The sequence below is a fragment of the Fulmarus glacialis genome, unplaced genomic scaffold (genome assembly GCF_000690835.1).
Source record: "Fulmarus glacialis isolate BGI_N327 unplaced genomic scaffold, ASM69083v1 scaffold39342, whole genome shotgun sequence".
Taxonomy (NCBI): domain Eukaryota; kingdom Metazoa; phylum Chordata; class Aves; order Procellariiformes; family Procellariidae; genus Fulmarus; species Fulmarus glacialis.
The window spans coordinates 48,493-69,312 of NW_009196657.1; the positions used below are offsets into that span (position 1 = coordinate 48,493).

Genomic DNA, 20,820 nt, shown 5'->3' on the forward strand with positions numbered 1-20,820 from the left:
ATCAACTATTCAACAAAACCCTGATAATTAAAGTGCCCAAACTTCCACAAAGGTAACTGCATGCGATGCATACTTCTGCCGGTCAACGCTGAAAGCAAGAAAGGTCATCTACCCATCTCAAGACACAGAAGATCTGAGCATTGAACTTGGAGTCTTCTAGATTAGGGAAATCTATTGCAAAGGTATAGCTTTCTGTTATTGCTCATGACTGTTGCTACTAGAAAAGGCAGGCTGAGAGCAATAGCCATTTGCTCCTGTACCCTTACAGGGGGTCCTGAGATGACAGAAAACCTTTTGACATAATCCCAGGATAACACGAGCCAAATTTTATGAGAAGGGACTTAAATTATAGTATCACTGTACTGTCAAGATACATTCTGTACCTCTCCAGAACAGCTTTGTTACCTTTGCAGAAAATACTGCAAAGGGCAGAGACTCTTAAAACACATCATTCAAGGACAGTAACAACCTCCTGCTGCTGTTCCACACCAAATTCTCTTAGCTAACCAGCACTCCTGCCCACTTCAGGAAATGTTAATCACAGCAGGTTGAATCATCTTGGATGACTCCTAGACAAACCCTAATCTGGATTTAGTTTAGCAGGCAACATGCAGCCATGATTCAACTCGGCATTTTTAATATACATACATACACATACACACACATTTGTATAATTAGCATAAGATACACTTTCCTAATAATTTAATAACTTTCTCTGTGGTCCAAATGGAAAAAAGTCAAACCAGATTGTAGAGTACCATGGCTATACCAAACATCCTTCTTTTGCTCGTACTTGACTTCTATCTGCTACCCATGGTAGCTGGCAGTTGTGTTTCTGTGTGGTTTTTATCCTCACTTACCCTCTTATTTGCCTATGACTAAACCCAGTAAAGAACACGAAAATTGTCAGGGTACACACGAAGACAGCCTGCCATTTTGGCACAATTTAAATCGAAGGATTAGTACTGTGCTCATCACCAAACTATTGAGTACTGTACTCATCACCAAACTATATGAGTGCCTGTAGCACATGGGATACTATGTTTGTGTTTATCTTTGTTCAGTTGACTACTACTGAGAACATAAAGCAGCATGTTTTCCTGACATTCACATTCTGGCTCACTTAGATTTGTTTGTAGGTCACTAGTATCTTTCCATTTCATTAGTTACATGAGTCTCATTTAAAAAAGAAAACAGAGCTGTATCAGTCACTTTAGAAAGTGTTTATTCAAAAGCTTCATAGCACCATCTTGTTTTTTAAAACATCCAAATAAAATGCAGCAATTAAAACATTGGTTTTTTCTGTTGAGCATGACACTAACTCCACCTGTGAACATATTTATGTTTGTTCTTGCTAATATAACTGAAAAATAGCGCTCCTGTGCACACAGACATAGCACTGGGCCTTGATATGGGTTATCCAGTCCTAGCTCAATAATGGAAGAATAAAAACAAGTGAAACTGGAAACCGTTTCCCCCCCCCCAATTCTGCTGGAAGAGAAAATTTTTAGCAGTTTCAATTCTTATGTCCCCTCCAAGACTTCAGCAAAACTAAAAATGTAAATATATAAAATATTTTGGGCATTCTTTTATGGTAAAGCCAGACCATGGATGGTTAATTTATAAGTATCTCAATGTATTTGTTCTAACAATCACCTAGCTGTTACTTCTAAAGAAGGGCCTCTTTTATGGCCATCTTTTCTAGGGAAAATACTAGTCGAAATAATTCTACTGAGTTACTATGCTGATTTTTATTAAAAACTTAAGGTAAAATCAAACTGCCATTGACAGTAATTGTAATACATTTTCATTATGAGTTTTTCCCTTTTCAGTTTTGCGGAGTAGCCTGTCTGAGAGCTTTATTCAGCCAAGTCAGTAAAGCACTATTTCCCAAGGATCCTTAACTTACATTTCAAGAATATGGACCATGCTGAGTGCTTGGTCACATTGTCATTTGGCTATGGCTTCCCACCACTGGAATTCTCTATTGCATCTACTTCTGGTTGACCATTAAGAGGCAAATATTCTGTAGTTCACTTGGCTAAAGCCCCCATAGGGTCCCAAGCTGGCAAAACAATTGGTTCCTGCTGCATCACTGCCAAGATGTCTTCTGGTACATGCTTCTTATCCACCACAACTTCGTACACATACTCAGAAAACCAGTCATCAGTCATGATCAGGTAACCTGGAGATGAAAACAGTTCATTACAACACAGAACCATTACCAATACAGTGAAGCAGTCACATATACAAGTTTCACCTATGAATGATGCATTACAAACGGGACCTAGTCATACTTCATATGTCTCAAGACAAAGAAAAAAAATCACAAAGAAATTAACATACAGGCTAACCGAATGTACTTCATGTACACTGAAACACCAAGGAAGAAGCCTGCTAGGAAAAACAAGACCCAGAATATTCATCATTTATGCTTCCTCTGTTAAAATAGGCATTGAAAATACTCAAGTGAATTACAGTGCCTTAAAAAAAAAAATAGTATTTAAGGCAGAATGTAAGATTATCTGAGTATCTGGCGTTAGCAGTTTTCAGGATTTTGGTAAGAAAAGGGAAATTTTCCAGGTGACTATACAAACCATCTTTGGCTTAAGAAAATTTTGCTGGTTTAGTTCTTGCAGTAAGAGAAGGAGGCCATCTGCTTTCCTCAAACGTAAAGCCATCTAAATCACACTTTGGCTGAACTAAATCTTAATTTTCTCCCTTAATATCATTCTTACTGAGAATTTCAGTGAACAGCCTTTGAACTGAGAGAAGAAAGTCACATTTAGAGTATCACAGGTTTTAGCAGAAAGCTACCATTGGAAACAAACTATTCAAGGTGAACTGAAAATAAGAGTGGCTGGGAGAAAGAAAGTATTTAGAAGACAGACGAGAAGGCTTTATGTAATAAAGTTCCTCATGTCCTTATACAGTATCATCACACAATCAAATGAAACAAGAAAATGTCCAAAGAATATGGACAATAAATGCATCTATCTACACCATCTTGTTTCTAAAGTAAGAGATCAGATAATTCCCATAAATTAAAAACCCTATCAATTGTAATCCGAGCCAGAAGCCATTTTGGAAACACTGCCAAAGGGAGCTGCCTTGATTATTCTCTCTTCAGGATATGAGTTCTTGGGACACACAAAAACCTCTCACTCCCAAGAGCCAACAAGTAATTGCACCCTGAGAGGATAATGAACTCTGCTTCTGACATCCTGTATCTCAAAGCTTGACAGCACTGATTAGGATCGCAGTGTCTGAACAAGAAGGAAACATCAAGCAGAACTTCAGAACATGCAAATAAGTAAGGTCGCTCTTTGAGAAGGCCTGTGCCCAGTGTCACAATGAAAGCCATTATCAATTTCTTGATTAAAAGGAGACATACTTTATACGCAGCAATACATATACCTAAGAGCCTGCCGAAGGCAACCCTGAGCTCTGCATTCCATCCAGGTAACAGGCAGAAGCAAAAGAAACAGAAAAGTTTATTGCATTTCTGGGCAGGGTACACAATGGAGTTTTACCTCAGGCAATTAATCTATTGCTTCTACTCAAAGCATTTGTATGTTAAGGCCAGAATACGGAAAAGAACTTGCAACAGCAGCATCTTGTTGTAACAGAACATAGCACCTGACTACAAAAGTGTACTCCTCTGTGTATGAGGCTGGTCCACATTTCTGTAACTTAAAGGAAAACCTGAACACGCAGCATTTTGAAACTGACAAGCTGCTGGCCAGGGAGAGGTCAGTCGAAGATGAACGGTCTGCCGGTTATTGCATAACCTAGGATTTGGGCACCTGAAAATAAAGCCCTTGCCCAAAGGACCTCATACAAGCCACTTTGTGCTTGTGCCTTAACTCCTCCACAGGGAGAATAAATTAACAAAGCCATTCTGTCATAGTGTACTTACAGGATGATACATATACACGCATATGTGAATAAAGACACTAAGTGTCTACAGTTAAATCCTTAAAATGTCTCCATGCAGAAGAGTAAGTATGCAACAGTCAGTACAAGAGATTAAAAAAGTCAAAGGGGAGCTGACTTCTAGCTGGAGATGTACCACAAGAAAGTTCTTTTCATGCCAAAACAAGCAGATGGACCCCTATCAAATGGATGTGATAATGTGATTTAGTGTTCCCCTCTTGCTTGCTTTTAAAAAAAGATATCCGATGGGATAAGCCGGGTTCAAAGTTAGGTAATAATGTACTGTGTCTCCAGAACAAAAGAGTAAGCAGAATAATTAAACTTGCCTGTATGGCTGACAAAGTGCCAGTAAAACACAGAAAGGAAATATTTGACTGGGAAGTGACTTTTTTACCTCAAAAAACAAGCAATGTTTGTCAGCAGCTGTGTTTGTTCCTTGAGGAAAAACAGGATTCCAAGAAACACTTTTACAACAGATATGAATGTAATTACTAAATATTTAGGAGAGGCAATGCTAGGCTGTTTCCAGGGCTTCCCTTTCTCCAGGGCAAGCGCTACCACAAGAATTCGGTTCTGCCCACTCCGCGGAGTGTGAGCATATAAATAACTTCATCCCATGATACCCAAAAACCAGCAGTCACAGTCCTTCCAGTCCCGCACCATGCAAGTCTGGGGAAACAGGTGTTACCTGGCACCTTAGACTGTACTCAGAGCAAAGCAAGAGGGACCCCATGTGAAAAAACACTTCCATTTCCTACCAACGATAAGTCATTTGTTTTTTAATTACTCGAAGTCCAGTCTCTGGTGTTTTGTTGAAGGCTGTACCCTTTATCATCCTGTCCAAGAAATAATGGAGTTGGGGCTTACTTGTATCCCCCACACCCAACTGGGCCTCAACTGGGATATGCCAAATTTAACATCATTCTTGGCTGCCTCTTTACTGATGGGGATTCTGGTTCTCTGCACTGGACTTACCCAAGCACAGCTTCCCAATTCCTTAACAAGGCAGATAAGAAAAAAATCACTGCCAGACAGACTTGGCAGCATAGCAAGAGTTAGGACAGACTACAAATCCTCACCCTCCTACACCAGCTAGTACTGGATGCTGAAGAGTGAAAAAGCAGTGCAGGAGGAAGGGGAGGAAACCCTGTCAAGTGACCTCTTATGTTTGAGAATGAGCTCTGAAGGATATGCCCAATTACCTTTAGCTCAACAGTGGGTTGTTTGGTCATACCTAAGAAAATCATTCAGGGATTCACCTCCTTGAAAAAAGTAGTCTGAAATAGAATCAAGCTTCCTAGTTCTGATGGGATTTTCTGTCAAGGCACTTGTCCAGGCAACTTCCTAACCAAAACAAAATATAGACAGCGAGCAAGACTTCCCAGAGACCATTGTCTCTACCAGTACAAAACAGATAAGTGACAGTGACTCACCCAGAAAAGTTCATATAGATGGCATGCATACAATACATGCATACAAGGTACGGGCAGGGTTTATTCAAGTCACTCTGGGGTCCCATTATATTTCAAAAGAACAACTAGCTTCTCTTAAATGGCTCTAGAAGAACTTATTCTTGAAAAGTGAATCCATATTTGGAAAAGAGATAATGTCTAAGGAGAATTAAACTGTTACTGCAAACCAAGTAACAAGTTAAGCTTACAAAGCTGGCAAACAAGTTCAAGTAATACTCAAAGATGATTAGCTAACTGGGTTAATTTAGTGTTATTCCTAACTTAAAGCTTGAGGCACTACACTTCTTTCATTTCTAGTTGCTGTAGTTTTTATTTTTTGATGTTGGATTACGTGCTTAAAAGAGAAGAAAGCCAAAAATGCATGCAGCTCTCCACATGCATCGATTACAGCCTCCACAGCTCCGACAGAGCATTCACTGATGCTCCAGCCCAGTAACACTAGCACAGAACTGCTGCTGTTCAGTCACAGCTCAACAGGTACAATTTTTACTAGCAGTGTCAGGCTTCAGTCTACTGCACTGTGGTTTGGGAGTAGCAGCCAGTATCCTGAAATTAAGCCCAGTCTTTCTGCAGTTTTAAAAAAGAACAACTCTGAACCATGGCCAAGGAGCATATATGGCTAGCACAATCAAAGTTGCTGACAGACACCTCTTAACTTCAGAACATTTGGAGTAATGTTCTAACCAAAGTCCACACGGAGCAGTTGTAAAGCAAGCTGAGTGAGGCACTTCCTTCCTGGAAGCATTCCTCTAACACTAGTAGCAGCTAACATCACAAACCAAGTATCTGGAGTGTCTCAAAACAAAGTGTTTGACAATAAGAGCACAACTAACCAGGCATTTTTATATTTTACATTCTCTATTATACATAAAGATGCTTAACAAAGTTGTTACTAGTTTGTATTTGGAGACAAGAAAAGTTTTGATGTTACTTCTTTTTAGTATTGATTTGGCTTCTTTACTTAATCCAACATTCCAAAGTATATTTTACTACTGTCACATTGACGAGCCTTGAAGGCTGAACATCAACACAGTTTCATTGTTTTGTCAAGACTAAAGATTTTTATCGGAATACTTTGCTGTGACTGTAGACAGCTAACTCAGAACAGATACTACTGCAAGACCAAGGGGCCAGAACATAAACCAAGACACTGTTCCAAGAATATTCTATCTTTTAATTAGCTGTTCATGTATAAGATACCAAAAGCTTATGAATAAGACCACATCCTAAAAGAGAGTTTTCCAGAAATAGTCTATTCCCAGAAGAAACCACAGACATCCTGGGAAATTTCAGCTATACCAAATCTTGTAAGCACAACATTTGGGATTAATCTGCTACAGAAAAATGTGGTCAGCAATGACTATTGTGTTATGCCCTGGGACACACTGAAGTCTGGCTTGGCATGCTCATCAGTGAGTTATGCCATGGCTGAGTCCACATCCGGCCTGTCTCAGATAAGATATGACAGAAATCATGGAGATCTCGCTCTACTCCAGTCATTTAGGAAAAGCTGACTGACTGCAGGCCTTGGCAGAGCAAGCAGAAACGCTCCCACACTATCGGCCCCGCTCACCAAGGGCCAGGGGAGGTCAGAGCTGGCCCTCTAACCAGGCAGAGCAGCACTCTTCAGTCACCCCCAGGCTGAGCAGGGAAGCAACTAGAAGCAATCTCCTAAGCCACCGCTCAGCTGTGAGTCACCATTCTGTCCACACTGCCTGCCCATGGGCCATGCCAGGCTGGCACATCCAGCCTGCTAGGGCCCTACAGCGCTCACAAAGCCTTTTTAAAAGAACAATAGTGCAGGCTGAGACAGTCATCAACAAGAAAGCAAGTTCATGAAGAAAACCTGGCATGAGCTGAACTGCACGTAACTGGATTTTGTTGTTGCTAGTGCTGGTCATACCAGAGAGGAACACTGCAAGGATGCCGCAGGTCATGTTTTCAGCACAATTATGATTTTTTTTTTTACACACAGGTGTTAGAGCTGGAACAGTTTACACTACAGCTGTTCACAGCACAAGCTGCAACCAGCCATACCCTCATTTCCTCATCTACAAAATCAGTAAGTAAAAGCTTGCAGTGATTGACAAACAGTGCTTTAAAAGAAAATATAAACCACTTAGGTTTCGCACATGACTCAGGAAGATTAAGTAGTATCAGCCACAGCCAGCATGAGGTCCCAAAGATGAGACAGCTGTAGTATACAGATTTAAGCTTAGCTCTGTTACTAAAAACTTTAGTACATTTAAAAGTATTGCAGTGAAGTCTTTATTTCTACTTTCATACTAGAAGGTGAAAGCATTTCTATACAGCGCAGTTCTTGGAAGTGATGCTACCTTACTTGATACTGCGAAGCATCGTGTATCTATTGTCCCTCTATTAAAAGATTGGTTTACATGCCCACTGGAATTGTTGGTATTTCAGAGAAGTACTACCATATTTTCAGACTAATACTACCAGATTTTTCAGACTTGTGTTCTGCAGCAAAAGATTATAAGCAACAAAATAACAAAGGTTCTGCTCTCTCCCTACCACATCTGTCAAACTCCTACAGCTACTGCTTTTTGACAGGGATAATAGCTGGCAATTTACTTGTGATCAACAGCAAACTGGTATACAATGCTTAGGAAAATAAGCAGCTTCACAGCAATAAACTAATCAACCTTAAAAAAGTTATTTTATCAAAGTTTAAATACTTCATTATATGAACTTTACCTGAAGTCTACAAGGATCTTCCCATTACCTTCCATACACAAATTAAACAGTTTGGTTATTGGATTGTCAAAAGCCGTAGTGCAAGGGCAAGATATGCCCCATATCATTGAGCTATACTCAGCATTCCAGTTCCAGCCTCCATAGGTGCTTCTGTCAACCTTGTCCTCCTGCCTTTGGGACAAAGATGCCCTGTCTGTCAAGAAGTGTTAGCATCCATCTCCCAAAAAATGCAATTGCCTCTGCAGTTGAACTTGCAACCACAGTGTCAAGTTTATCCTGCAACATTTCCTGCACCTCCATTCAATGTTTACATTCGATTTACTTAGATTTAAATCACATTTAAGTGAAAAATGTTTGTCTTCCAGGAAGACAGTGCCATAACTCAGTGATCCATATGCTGTTTGCAGGCTTGTTTCATGCATGTCCTGGTGAACGACACACAGCACACCCCCTTTCCCCCCTCCACCTCCTTATTTCCAAACACTAAGTTCCATTTTCTGTTCCTGTGACTATAAGTTACTCTACCTTTATTACCACGGTCTTCACCCCAGGAATTTTCCACTCTCCATTTTTCAAATGCCTCTTCTTGCCCATCCTGTGACAAAACAAGTTGATGGCTATTCAGTAGTGAAGGACCATGTGACTTTACAGCAGCCAACCCTTCCAAGTCTAAATCCAGCACCAGCAAACCACAGAGCTCCACTCCCAAAAGTCTATAGGCATTGGCAAGTTTCAGACAATAGTTTCTTGCTAATGGTTGGAGAAATGTATTTTGAAAAAAAAACCCTGTATTTTCTAAAATACTTGTCTATCTGCTTACATAAAATGAGGAAACGTGGTCAAGAAGAGAGCCTGCAATAAATATTTATTTTAACCAGAAAACTTAAATTGAACTAAATTCAAGTTTGGACTTAACTGACTGACAGAATTTAAGCAGCCTTCCGTATCACCTGCCAGGACATGGAGGCCTTCTGAAATGCAGAATGCACAACTTGCTTGAATGAGGAATCAGAGGAAAGGAACAAGGGCAATGAAGCAACTGTAATAATTTAGAACAGTATTAGTAAGAGCTAGCACGAACACTTGAACCTAGCTGAAGGACACAGGTCCAGGTCTGGTGCTTTGAAAGATATACAAGGCTTCTAACAAGCATGAAGTACATTTGATGTCATGTTCAGAAACATGCCGTATTCTAGCTGCATTGTGTATATCTGAAGTCTGGTTCAAATCTATCAAGTACATAAAAGCACTGAAAACACCTTCATAGGCTTGCTGTGCCACAAAGTGAACTGTTGCTTCCTTCAAGCAGCCTCTCATGAGGAAACAGCAAGTCCCTTGAGGAACCAAAGAATAGTTATTCTTTTGCTACTACGTATTATTTTTTAAATGCAAAAAACTAACCTGGAAAACATCCCACAAATTCATTTTTAATATTCAAAGGATATTGTTGTGTTGCTTCTATTCTCACTTTAAAAAAATATAGGCAGTCCTTAAAATGAGACACTGGAGAGCTACCAGACTGAGGACAAGTCAACTCCTGATGCTATTATATAGACACTGGGATAAACATGTTTATGTACAGTAAGTTTTTAACCAAAAGGTGCATTTAATCCACATCAATTTTTTATGTTGTAAAATCATAATAGGATTTTTTAAATCTTCAAAGCATTTTTATGAAGTAGGTAAATCCAAAGTATTACATTTTACAACTCAGTTTATCAAAGCTCCTCTAGATTAAGTTAAGGTTTAATATAAGACAACATGTTCAAGCAAAAAGTAGAAACAACTTAGTCCATTTTGGATGTGGAAAAGCCTCTAAATACTGAACTTGTTCTAGGATAATTTCCTTTAAACTATCTTTTGATTTTAGATATACCATCCATCTTATACTGATTCTATACACATCCTTTTCTTAAAGAAATCAGGTCACATTTGATCACATTTTATGCAACTATACATTTAGGCATCCAAAAGTATGAATTTAAAAATACAGACCATAGACTATAGCTGCCAATGAAGTGCAGCCAGTAACTAGGTACAATAAGTACAAATATACACATTTCAGTTGTGAATAGATAAATAGGTTTTGAACACTAAAAAAGTATCATTTTTAGTATCTAACTGAAAAACATTTTTTTAAAGATGTGTTCATGCAATCTGATGCACAAAATAAAAGCGTTAAGAGCTCAGAACACAGAACACAACAGGAAAAGTTAAATGGAGTTGTAAAAATGCTTATGACTCAGCAGTCCCACCTCAAGTCCTCAAACTCCAGAGCTCAAGCAAACTTTTTCAGCTCTATGCAAGCTGTTATTTCTCAAGCCAAGGTCATGTTGGACAGGAAGAAATCATTTCAAAGAAACTTATTAATAATGACAACTTCTGGAAATAAATGGAAAACATCAACATTGCAGATAACCCTGAGTTGTAAATTTTCACATGGTTCTTTTTACTTCATATGTGCTTTGTTATGCTGCCAGGAGCAGATTTAGTTGTGGATTCATCTCAGCCTACTGTCTGCCACAGAGCTATTTTGGACACCATTTTTCTTCCTAATTATGAGTAGGTCAGAGAGGTCACATGCCAGTGAGTTGCAGGAGGTTAAGATTGTTGCAAAGCGCCTCTGGCATTTTAACAGAAGGAGCTTCATGCTGTCAAATGCAAATTGGACTGACCCATCGAATGGGATAGGGTAGGAAATACTCACTGTCATACTAGATTTCCTGCTCAGCAAAATACATCAGAATCTGTATTTAAAAATCAGTTAATGTAGGTTTTCTGGTATCTTAAAAATAGAAGCTAACTTGCTTTTCCCTTTCTCCAATAAAAGTTTGTGGGCAGAAGGAAAGAAGCCCTTGACTTGTCCAAAATTCTTCCCTCCTTGTTAAATATTTATAGTTCTGAACACTGACACAAACAACACAGGGAGAATAGACAACCTAGGCCTTGTGCAGCAGGGTGTTGTGGCACACATGCTGAACTCTAGCAGAACAGCTTACATGCTGTGAATGAGCCCAGAACACATAAACAAGCTGCCAGAATATTCAAATACATCTGTGCAAGCATCAGAACTTGTGGAGAGAGACTTTACCTTCTCGGTGACAGCCGTCAAGACCATGGCATGGGTCATCATTGATTCTCCAAAGATTAATCGTTCTGCTTTGTTCATGTTCTTGACAGAGACACCAAACACCAGCTCATGATTAAATCTATTAGAAAGCCACATAAGCAATATCAAAAAGGACGCAGGGAGGATTCTCACCAGAAAATCAGAGAATCAGTAGACTGCCCTGTCCCAGGAGCCACTGCACAGGCGTGTAAGTTCAACTATTTTTAGTGTCAGAATAAATGCAAAAACTGATCCCTTTGGGAGTTTCTCTGACCAGATACTAGACAATCCAAATGAGTAAGAATATTTAACAATCTCTTGTAGCGCATCTTTAAAGGATTAATATTTTAGCTAACAAGTGGAAAAAACCCACAACATTTCTGCTGCTGCTGAATTACTTAAATATACTCTTTTTGGGTATATAATCCAAAGTATGGACAAATTAGTTTCTTAAGCAGCCAAAGCACTGTTATGTCCTAGCCAAGTATCCCAAATGGTATTCTGTTTTGATTTTTTACTTACATATTCATGTCATTGATTCCCAGCTTGCCATAGAAGTGCTTTGCAACATCGCAGCCAAACCACACAGCCTACAAATAGAAGGAAGAGTCATGTCTAGGCCATATCCCAGTGAGTTTTACATTACAAGAGTCACGCCATGCCATCCACAAACAGAAACCAAACAAACCTCGCCATCCTTAATAGATGCTGCAGCCAATTTTTTCAAGACATCAACAGGCTGATTGTTATAGAGCGTTTTCCTCCCTCCTGCCATGTTGCCCAGGTACTCCACTGTATACAGCCTGTTGTATGGGTTCTGAGGTCGAGGATCGTTCACTAGACAAATCTGCCAAAAACCAAGATGTCATAAATTAAGGTGCAGCTTAACTGAAATCTTTGAGAAGTGAATCTAGGTGGATTTCAGAGAGCTGCTTTTGTCCCAGCTAGCTGTCTGTCCCATTAGCAAACAAGCCACTTGGCTGAAATACCAGGTTTAAGTTTTTGTTTGTTTGTTTTTTTGTTTTAGAAGTTCACCTCATAACTGTGGCACAGCAGCTTTGCATGTTACTCCTGCTCTCTTACGGCATTTTATGACTGATTAGGTCATGACATATTTTATCATTACAAAATCATTGTGGAAGTGTAATGCGAGATCACACTCATTGAAGGGTAGAGCACAAACAGGAGAATGGGGAGAATAAATATAGGGCTATCTTTGACTTGTGGGAGTGGTATCCATCCCATATGGTGCAGTCACAGGGGTGGAAACAGTGGAAAATAAGTGGCTTAGCAGCAAAAAAAGGTCTTGGGAAGCTACAGCCTTTCAGCACCCCTAACCTTGTCCTCCATGTTGAAGTAAGGCTTCACATGCTCATTGTAGAACTGGACCGGTGTCACAGGGCCATATTTGTGGTAGTTCTTCTCCTTATCCCGGAACTCCCAGCAGAAGGTCTCCGGAGGGCTGCCCAGGCAAGTACTCACTATTCTGAATACCTGCTCAGAGAAGCAAACAGCTGTGAACTTGCTGAAACATGCAGGTCTGCCTCTCCTACCACAGCAGTGCCACTGATGAATGGACTTCACGTGAGAACCAGCTGGAGAAAGGGGATCTTAACGTCCACCTTTGAAGAACATGAATAAACGTACACATATGAATTATTTGTATTCAGCTCTGGAAATCTAGGCGTTTCAATAGTTCAAAATCAACCTAAAAGGCCACAGAAAATCAACAGCATCTCTCTCCATTCTTACACTCTTTGTTCTCAGGCAATCTATCAGGCAAAACAGAACCTTAAGGTTGAACATATACATTCCAGTTTATCCTAGGAATGCAGCAGCCAAAAGCAAAAGCCAATACACTGCCCAGTCTCATTCCAACATTTTGTAAGTAATTCTGAAGCTCCCCCAACAAGATACTTTCCCAGTGCAAGAGAAACTTTATCAAACTGATTCTAGAAAGGCTTAAGCATTCAGCATCCCCTGTTCCACAAGGTGGTTTGCCCCACACAGAGACAAACCAGACCTTCTAACATGCATACAGCAAAGCATTTTATCCCAGTGTTTCCCCTATACTAATCCCTTTTTTCCTGGAATGTTCATTTGGATTTCGAAGATGGGCCTTTGCTTCTTTTCAAAAGCCTAGAATAATATTCTTGCCTGTTTTAATACATTTAACAGTGTTTCGGTTTAGGGTTGAGCTGGCAGGTTATGTAATTTAATTCAAGATCCCTGCCTGCTGACTGCAACATCCTTCACAGCTGGCAGCTTTCTTTTAGCTTTTTAGCACAAAAAGGTGACCAGATTTCAAGTCATCAGCCTCCCTATAAATCAGAATATGAAACTGCATTTAAGAATCACTACTGTACTTTCTCACAGAGCTTATCGTAAAATGTCCTAACGCGTAGGCAGTGTACCAGATGACTGTCTTTAGGGATATTTAGCAGGACCTGCCACAGGTACTCTGGGGAGAGAGAATTCAATCATATCGAAACAGCTTTGAATCTGTTTTACTTCAGCTGACACTGGTCTACTTCAGCTCTGTCCATGTCTTGAGCACAAGACAAGTCTTTTCCTTGCAAGGAACTAACAGGTTATTTAAAATAAGAGGAGGGGGAGTCAAATCTCAACTGCACCTTCTGCACTAGGATCCAATGCCTGTGGTTTGTGCCAGCTTTCCTAGGCTGTCAGTCTTCACACTTTCTCTCACTGACTTTTCACAGGAGAGGAGACAGAATACCTTTCCCAAAGCTGACTTACTCTTTCTGGAGGTGGTTGAGCTGATTTATATGGATCCTAAGGCTCCATAAGAACAAGCTTTGTGCTAGTGTGCACTTTGTACTGACGGCAAAAGGAGTGCAATGCTTGTGCTAAGTAACACTATTTGCCTGTGCACAAAATACAAAGGTGTTCTTGCTCCAAGTAATTTAAGAAAACAAGTGAAGAGATTGATTATGGGTTTAAACTAGAGTGTGGGCTTAATGTTTTTACTGGAAGAACTCACACATTTATTTCTCAATAAAGATGTTAAAGAGCAAATATAAATCCCTAAGCTACTACAAATATTTAATTTTGCACAGACTGCACAAAAGGTAGCATTTGCTGTGGATACACCCACATTACCTCAGATAACCCCAACTGGTGAGAGATGAGGTTATGAAAACAAAATAAGCAAGAAAAACGCCTAAAAGGAGAGCAACGAGCAAGCGGGCTCCAGCCAGAGGAAGGAAAATGATGGAGACAAAAGTCTCAAGTTAACAGAGGCAGTGGAGCCTGGGAATGGTCTCCCTCAATTGTTTTGCCACCACACCCATCACAGGCCATCTCTTAGTATCTCACAAGCTTCCTCTATCAATAAATAAAATAAGCAGACATATTTAAACTAAAAGGTAACTTATATCACTCTAGTGACAACTAGAGCCAAGATAAGGCAAACATATAGTGGCTTGTGCTAAAAACAAAATGAACGAGGAGGGGAAAAGAAGAACACTCCTGATAAGGAAGAATCTACAAAGGAGAACAGTAAAGGAAGAAAAATTCAATCACATGCACTGCACTGATTTCAACTTCTGACCCACTGTGCGCTGGTTTGATAAGAAGAATGTTTATACAGTTCTGGAGTGAATATTTAATCTTGTGTTCCAGTACAACTGCTCCATTTTAGCTAGAGCACTGCCTCCCAGCATGAGCAAACCAAGATTTGCTATGCAAACAAAACTTCACAGAACAAAACCAAGTTCTGCTTTGACACATACAAAAATAGATGCAATGCCACTTATATACATATAAATACATTAAATAAGAATGACCTCAAACCTTTAAAACTAAGTGTTTTTAAAGTATACAAGACAGGTGCAATTGCACATTTCAACTACAAAGTTTATTGAAAATAAATCCACTTAAGTTGCAATAGCAAACCACTATTACTACTGCAGGAGAAAATACTGTGTTAACTTCAGAGAATTAAGCATAACCTTTTTACAGAACAGACAAATTGCAATCAGTTAATAAGCCTTTAATGCCAGTTCCAGAATCCCTTGTCAGAGGGCAAGATGCTCTAAACAAATGAAGAGACAGTTTGCAGTGAACTGGATGTAATTGTCCTAAAAATGAACATCTCTAGGAAGATTTTCATCTCTGCTGTAAAATCGTCCAAGGGCTTTTGGACACACACACTGGATGTAAGCTCTATTAATTCACTTTTGAACTAAGTGCTGATCGGCAACATACTGGGGTAGGCTCAGAGCACAGAATTACTGTTGATCTTAAGGCATACATTTCATAAAAGTTTTCATTTCAGTAATATAACCCAAGGAACACGAATCAGTTTTCTTTTTTAATCTAACTTTAAAATTAGATAAAAAGAAGCTACAGGTTTTTACATGAAGTGCAAAGATGAATTTCCAAAGACCGTAAGACTAACACATTAATCAATACTTGCATATTAGTGGAACTGCCTGAAACTTCACCGAAATAGCCCAAGGGAGGTTCTGCCTAATACTGATGTTTACTGGATTGCAGAAAAACTGATACGCATAACCAAAACATTCGATTTCTTGAGATATCTAAAGACAGACATTAAAACCACTGGGTCACTTTGCATTGTATGTTTGAGAAACAAATGAAATATGTACTTTTTTTTAAAATGCATGCACTTGGTCAAACTACAACAGCCTGAACTTTTTAAATTATTTTTGGCTATTTAAGAATCAAGTGTAAGGACTACTGAGCAAGAAAAATTACATGGGTCACTCATATTCAGTGTGACCAGATGGAGGGCCAGCCACTACACACACATGCATACTACAGACACGCTGATTGATTTGATTGAGTTAATTCACACAGCCAGAAACAGATGCTGTGATTCCTTTCTCTGCTGCCCCCCAGTATCAGAACACAGCTGGATTTTCAGCCTTGTGTTCAGCTCACATAATGCAGAGAACTCCCTTTTGTTGTTCTTTTCTGCTCTCTTGTGGGGAATTTCTGCAACAACACTCATGCTGCAAGATTCTGCATTCGAAGCCATCAGAATGCAATTTTCAACCTGCCCGTTTCCTACTATTTATAAAAGCCTGATAGGCCGCTATTTTGACCTCTCAAGATACAAAATGCTGCTTTCCTACAGAAAGGGGCAGATGTCTCTGCCCAAATGTCATAGTTTTGGAAACTATAAATTCAAGATATTTATCTGGAAGTATTAGAAAAAACTCAGAATGAGATAAGCAACAAGCCACTTCAAAGAAATTCACTTGAATACCTCCAAGCACACTGCCATACAAAACATTCCCAGTTAGGCAAGCAAAAGGCACTTATTTTGGGTGATCCAATAGCTATAGAACAAGAGTAAGCAAGAAATCTCATCCATTCTAGCCTTGTGTTCCAAGAAGATTCATGTCACAAAAGTATATTTACCTCTTCTATCATTGTGTCCATTGCAGCACAAAGTTCTCCTTTAATTGTCCCACTTTCCACCATATTTCTTAACCGCAAACAGTATTCTCTCATCTGTTTAAAGAGAAAGTCATTATTATAACTGTATGAAAGATGCCACCTAATCAGTTTTCAGAACTTCCTATCTGGTTGTTTCAAGCACCTATTTTACTCTTCATAACATGTTTTCAAAATGAAAAGAAAATCCCTTCCAGAAGGCTTTGTTAGATACTGATTCTTTAAAAAAAAATCAAGATAATTTAATGATTTAAAAGTAAAAGATCACAAAAAAATTATCAGAAATTAACAAATAGTTGCAACTCAATTACTATTTTCCAACCATTGATTTGAAGCTTACAGCCATTAGCTCTTCTTAAGGCTTGATTTCTCAGTTCTGTAACCGATGCCGCAACATCCATACACATCACCACCTCTGTGACTCACAGAGCAGACTGTCTTCATACTGTAAAATTTATTTTGCAATTCTAATGCATAATTGATCTCTTGGTTGATAAAAAGAATGGAGCATTTCCCCACTGCATGCAGAAATGCAGTAAGAAGAGCACACACTTCCCATTACTGTCACCATCCATAAGGCCAGGAACAGTGAGTGGAGATCCCACAAGACCAGCTGGTTTGCAATGTTCAAGACTAGAACAACATTAACACCATTCATTATGTCTAAGCTCATTTCAGCACATTTTACATTTTTTATATGGATTTCAGCAGGCAATCTTCCCTGAGTATGTAGCATATGAACTCGAAGAAAAACAATCAAAGCCCACTGCAAAAAAATGCTTTAATTGTGTTTTTATCTAGCTACCTACACTAGCATCTTCCCAGATTAATTCAATTCTGTAGTTCAGGGAGCAAGATTACACCTTCCTTCAGACAAAGCTGCACACTTCTATACTGAAAGCCAATTTTTAAGACTCAGTGTTTTGAAAATACTTTTTTTTTTAATCTTTTCCATCAAATTTGGCAGTAACCTCTAGAAACCTTGGCATACTGGTAGATGAAATACTGAGGGGGTGGAAAAAAGTCACCTAGAGGCCAAGTGCTAGTTTTGCAGAAACAGACTTAATCAGCCACACATCAAGAATTAACTTTTTGGAAATTTGAGTATTAGGAACAATTGCTACTAAAACCATGTGAGGTACTTTCAAGCTACTGAAGCCCAGCAACAGCCATCTTCCATAAACACACTTTAGGGCTCCATGTTTCAAGATTAACATCAGACTTCGCTGAGACTTTAGGCTGTTTTTTGAATAAAACCAAGTTAAGTTGCCAAGATGCACTTAATACTTTGGTCAATAAAGAGAAATTAAGGTGGCTAGGAACACCTAGAGCAGGGTCATTTCCATCCCTTCTCTTTCTTTAATTGTATCATCTAAATCAATTTTACCTTATGATTCAAGATCTCATTCATCCTTCTAGTAGCCTCTGTGGTATGAGACTCCGGGAAGTATTTCTTGGGGACAACACCATACTTTTCTAAAGGAAAGTAATAAAACTATGGGTTAACAATTGTTTTTTCCACTCGGCAGATGCTAGTGCTTCCGCTTATACCCACATAAAAGCTAAATATAGTTGGGTTTTGTGCAGAGATTATAAGAGAAAGTCTCTTATTTTAAGGTTACAAGTACTCAAATTTTACATTTTAACTTGTGACTGACTCTTGACTTCTGATCTGCATTCCACAGGGATCCCAAAAGGTGGAATCCCTGAATGGCTCGGTATCATTTAATTCAATGCTTAAAAGTTCTAAACTAATTAGTGCTTTTTAAGAAGCTCTTTTCACCAGAAAAAAACCCTGATTACTTGAAAATTAAGCTCGTGAAATATCTTCTAAACAACTAAGCCTTTTATGAATTATTCCATGTATTTTATCTAAGGTTAAGTGACTAACTTCCCAGTCTCCTTTCCTCCTCAACATTTATTAAACACAGCTCAATTGCCTCCTATGTTATGGTACCAATCAAAGATCACACCATTCAAGGCTCTGGATGTAACAGCAGCATCCAAAATCTTTTCTGCCCTGATTAAATATTTATAACAACTGGATGGGAAAAAAGTAACCTCCAGGCTTCAACAAAACAAATTCCTTTTGTGATTCTAAACTTACATTATTGGCTTGTTGACTTACAAAGGTGTCACATTGTTTCACAATACAAATGAAAGCCACAGCCAGTGTAATTCAGACATGGAGAAGTATCTCCTTAATCAGTGTAAGGAGGATCCCGCTTAAACTGGATCTTTGTAAGACCAGCATTGCCACATTCCACATCACTTCCCTCTCACTGATCTTTATATCATCTTTCTTCAGGCTGCAACTCTTGAGTAGTTTTGCTTCTGCCTTGTAGACGCACCCTGGTCTAGCAATGTTTTTTCCTTACTATGTGCCATAAAAATTGTATACATGGATATAAACAAACTGAAGTAAAAGGGGACTGAACCTTTTCACGACATGGAAAGTCTGGGATATCTAATTACTTCTGTTGATCTTCTGAGCTTCTATCATCAGCAGCAGTATGCAGGAGCGAAGATCCCAGACAAGATTTAGGCCTAATATTTATAAGCTGGCATGAAAAAGGTCTCTGATTAAAAAAGGTAGTGGCTAATGGCATCATGTTCCTTAGCAAACTCCCAGGTCTCAAACTCAACTTCTATTTCATTCCTCATCTCTCAAACAGCGTGCAATTTCAGGAAGGGTTCCTAGTGACCAATTCTCTTACCAATGATGTTAACCAACATATCCCACTGTCCACCATCATTCGTGGGGTTGGAGAGCAGGAACTGTATCAGTCTTCCTTCCACAGGCTCCTTTTTCTGAGCCGTTTCCACAAAGGCATTTAAAAAGTAGTAACAACGTTCGACCTGTAATGGACAGGCAGGAAAAATAGATATTTTAAGTGTGACATTCATTCCTGAGTAGTCAGTTCTTCGGAAGTCCTAACTAGATGAAGCTACCTTCTGCTCATATACTGAAGTGCTTATTTTCCCCCCAGCATTCCAGGGCTTATCCTATAAATTTATTTCTGTTACAGACCAAATATTTAGGAGTGGGTTAGCACAGAGCTTGAGGGTAGGGGAACAGGAAATGTGAAACAGAAGTTATGCAATGAAGCCTGGCCCAAACTAGTACTAGATTTTCTCGATTTCCCTTAGGGGAAAAAAACAGGCACACAGCTCGCAGATCAGTAGGTCACAAGCACGACTGAAAGCTCAACAGAAAGTCACAGTCATGTTTCCCCTGAGCCTCCTACAAGTAACTTTTGAAATACGCACAGCACTTGAAAGAAGACTTTTACTGTTCCAAAACATTGACATCTTGACAACTCGCTTCTCAAGCTGAAAGTCCCACTTTGCTCAACCCACACTTGAAATACATATTTAAAGAACTTTTGAAGTTTCGTCTCATGTACGTTTTCCACCTGCGTTGTTAAGATAGTCCAGCCTAAAAGAAATTCTGTTTCAATACTAATACCTGACTGCATAAACCATCCTAGCACAATCTGCAACCCGTACTACTGTACCTTATCCCAGAAAAAGAGATACGACTGGCTGAATTCAAATTCTTCAATGTTGTATTTCTTCATGAAAGGAAGACGCATTGCATTGAGACAGGAAAAGATCCAACATCTCCCTGAGAGATCAAAGGAACAAGAATTAAACTGGAATGTTTAAGAGCTGCGTAAGTTGTTTTTTTTTTTTTTTTTTTTAACACAAGATTCGTGACACCGTTCCGCCTCAAGCCTTTGGCCCACTGTTCTGGCTGGGATTGTAAAACACCAAAACGCTCATGAGACGTTCAGAAATCTTTTATTGCAAATGCAGGTCTCAACTGATTTTATCTTACACTATACAGAAGGGAAAAAGGCAAACGCTGCAAGTCTAAAGACTGTTATTAACTCAAGAGGATGCTGCAGGGATTCAATTTTGCTCCGAGCCTGACAGAAGGACTTCAGAGGCAGCCGAGGCTCCCGGGAGTGCAGTCAGCATTACATCATTCACTCCCCAAACGGCAGAGCCGCCGAGGGAGCGCACCCCTCCCCACCGCCCGCACCGGCCCCCCGCGCTGGCCCCCGGGGAGCCCTTTACCGGAGTTCTTCTGGTTGGTGACGGGCTTGCCCTCGGCGGGCACGGCGTGCTGGAAGACCT

The 20,820-nt window shown here is 39.5% G+C and overlaps 1 protein-coding gene across 1 annotated transcript; it reads right to left on the reverse strand.

Annotated features, from left to right (window-relative positions):
* Nucleotides 1-1,820: 1,820 nt before the first annotated feature.
* On the reverse strand, nucleotides 1,821-20,815 carry BLMH (bleomycin hydrolase; the record flags this gene model as incomplete). Its single annotated transcript, XM_009572276.1, has 11 exons — nucleotides 1,821-2,185; nucleotides 8,649-8,718; nucleotides 11,215-11,332; nucleotides 11,755-11,822; nucleotides 11,921-12,079; nucleotides 12,571-12,726; nucleotides 16,642-16,734; nucleotides 18,065-18,153; nucleotides 19,395-19,536; nucleotides 20,196-20,305; nucleotides 20,761-20,815. Coding segments are annotated over 11 exons (1,212 nt in total), but the record flags the coding sequence as incomplete, so codon positions are not given.
* Between the last annotated feature and the right edge of the window lie 5 nt (nucleotides 20,816-20,820).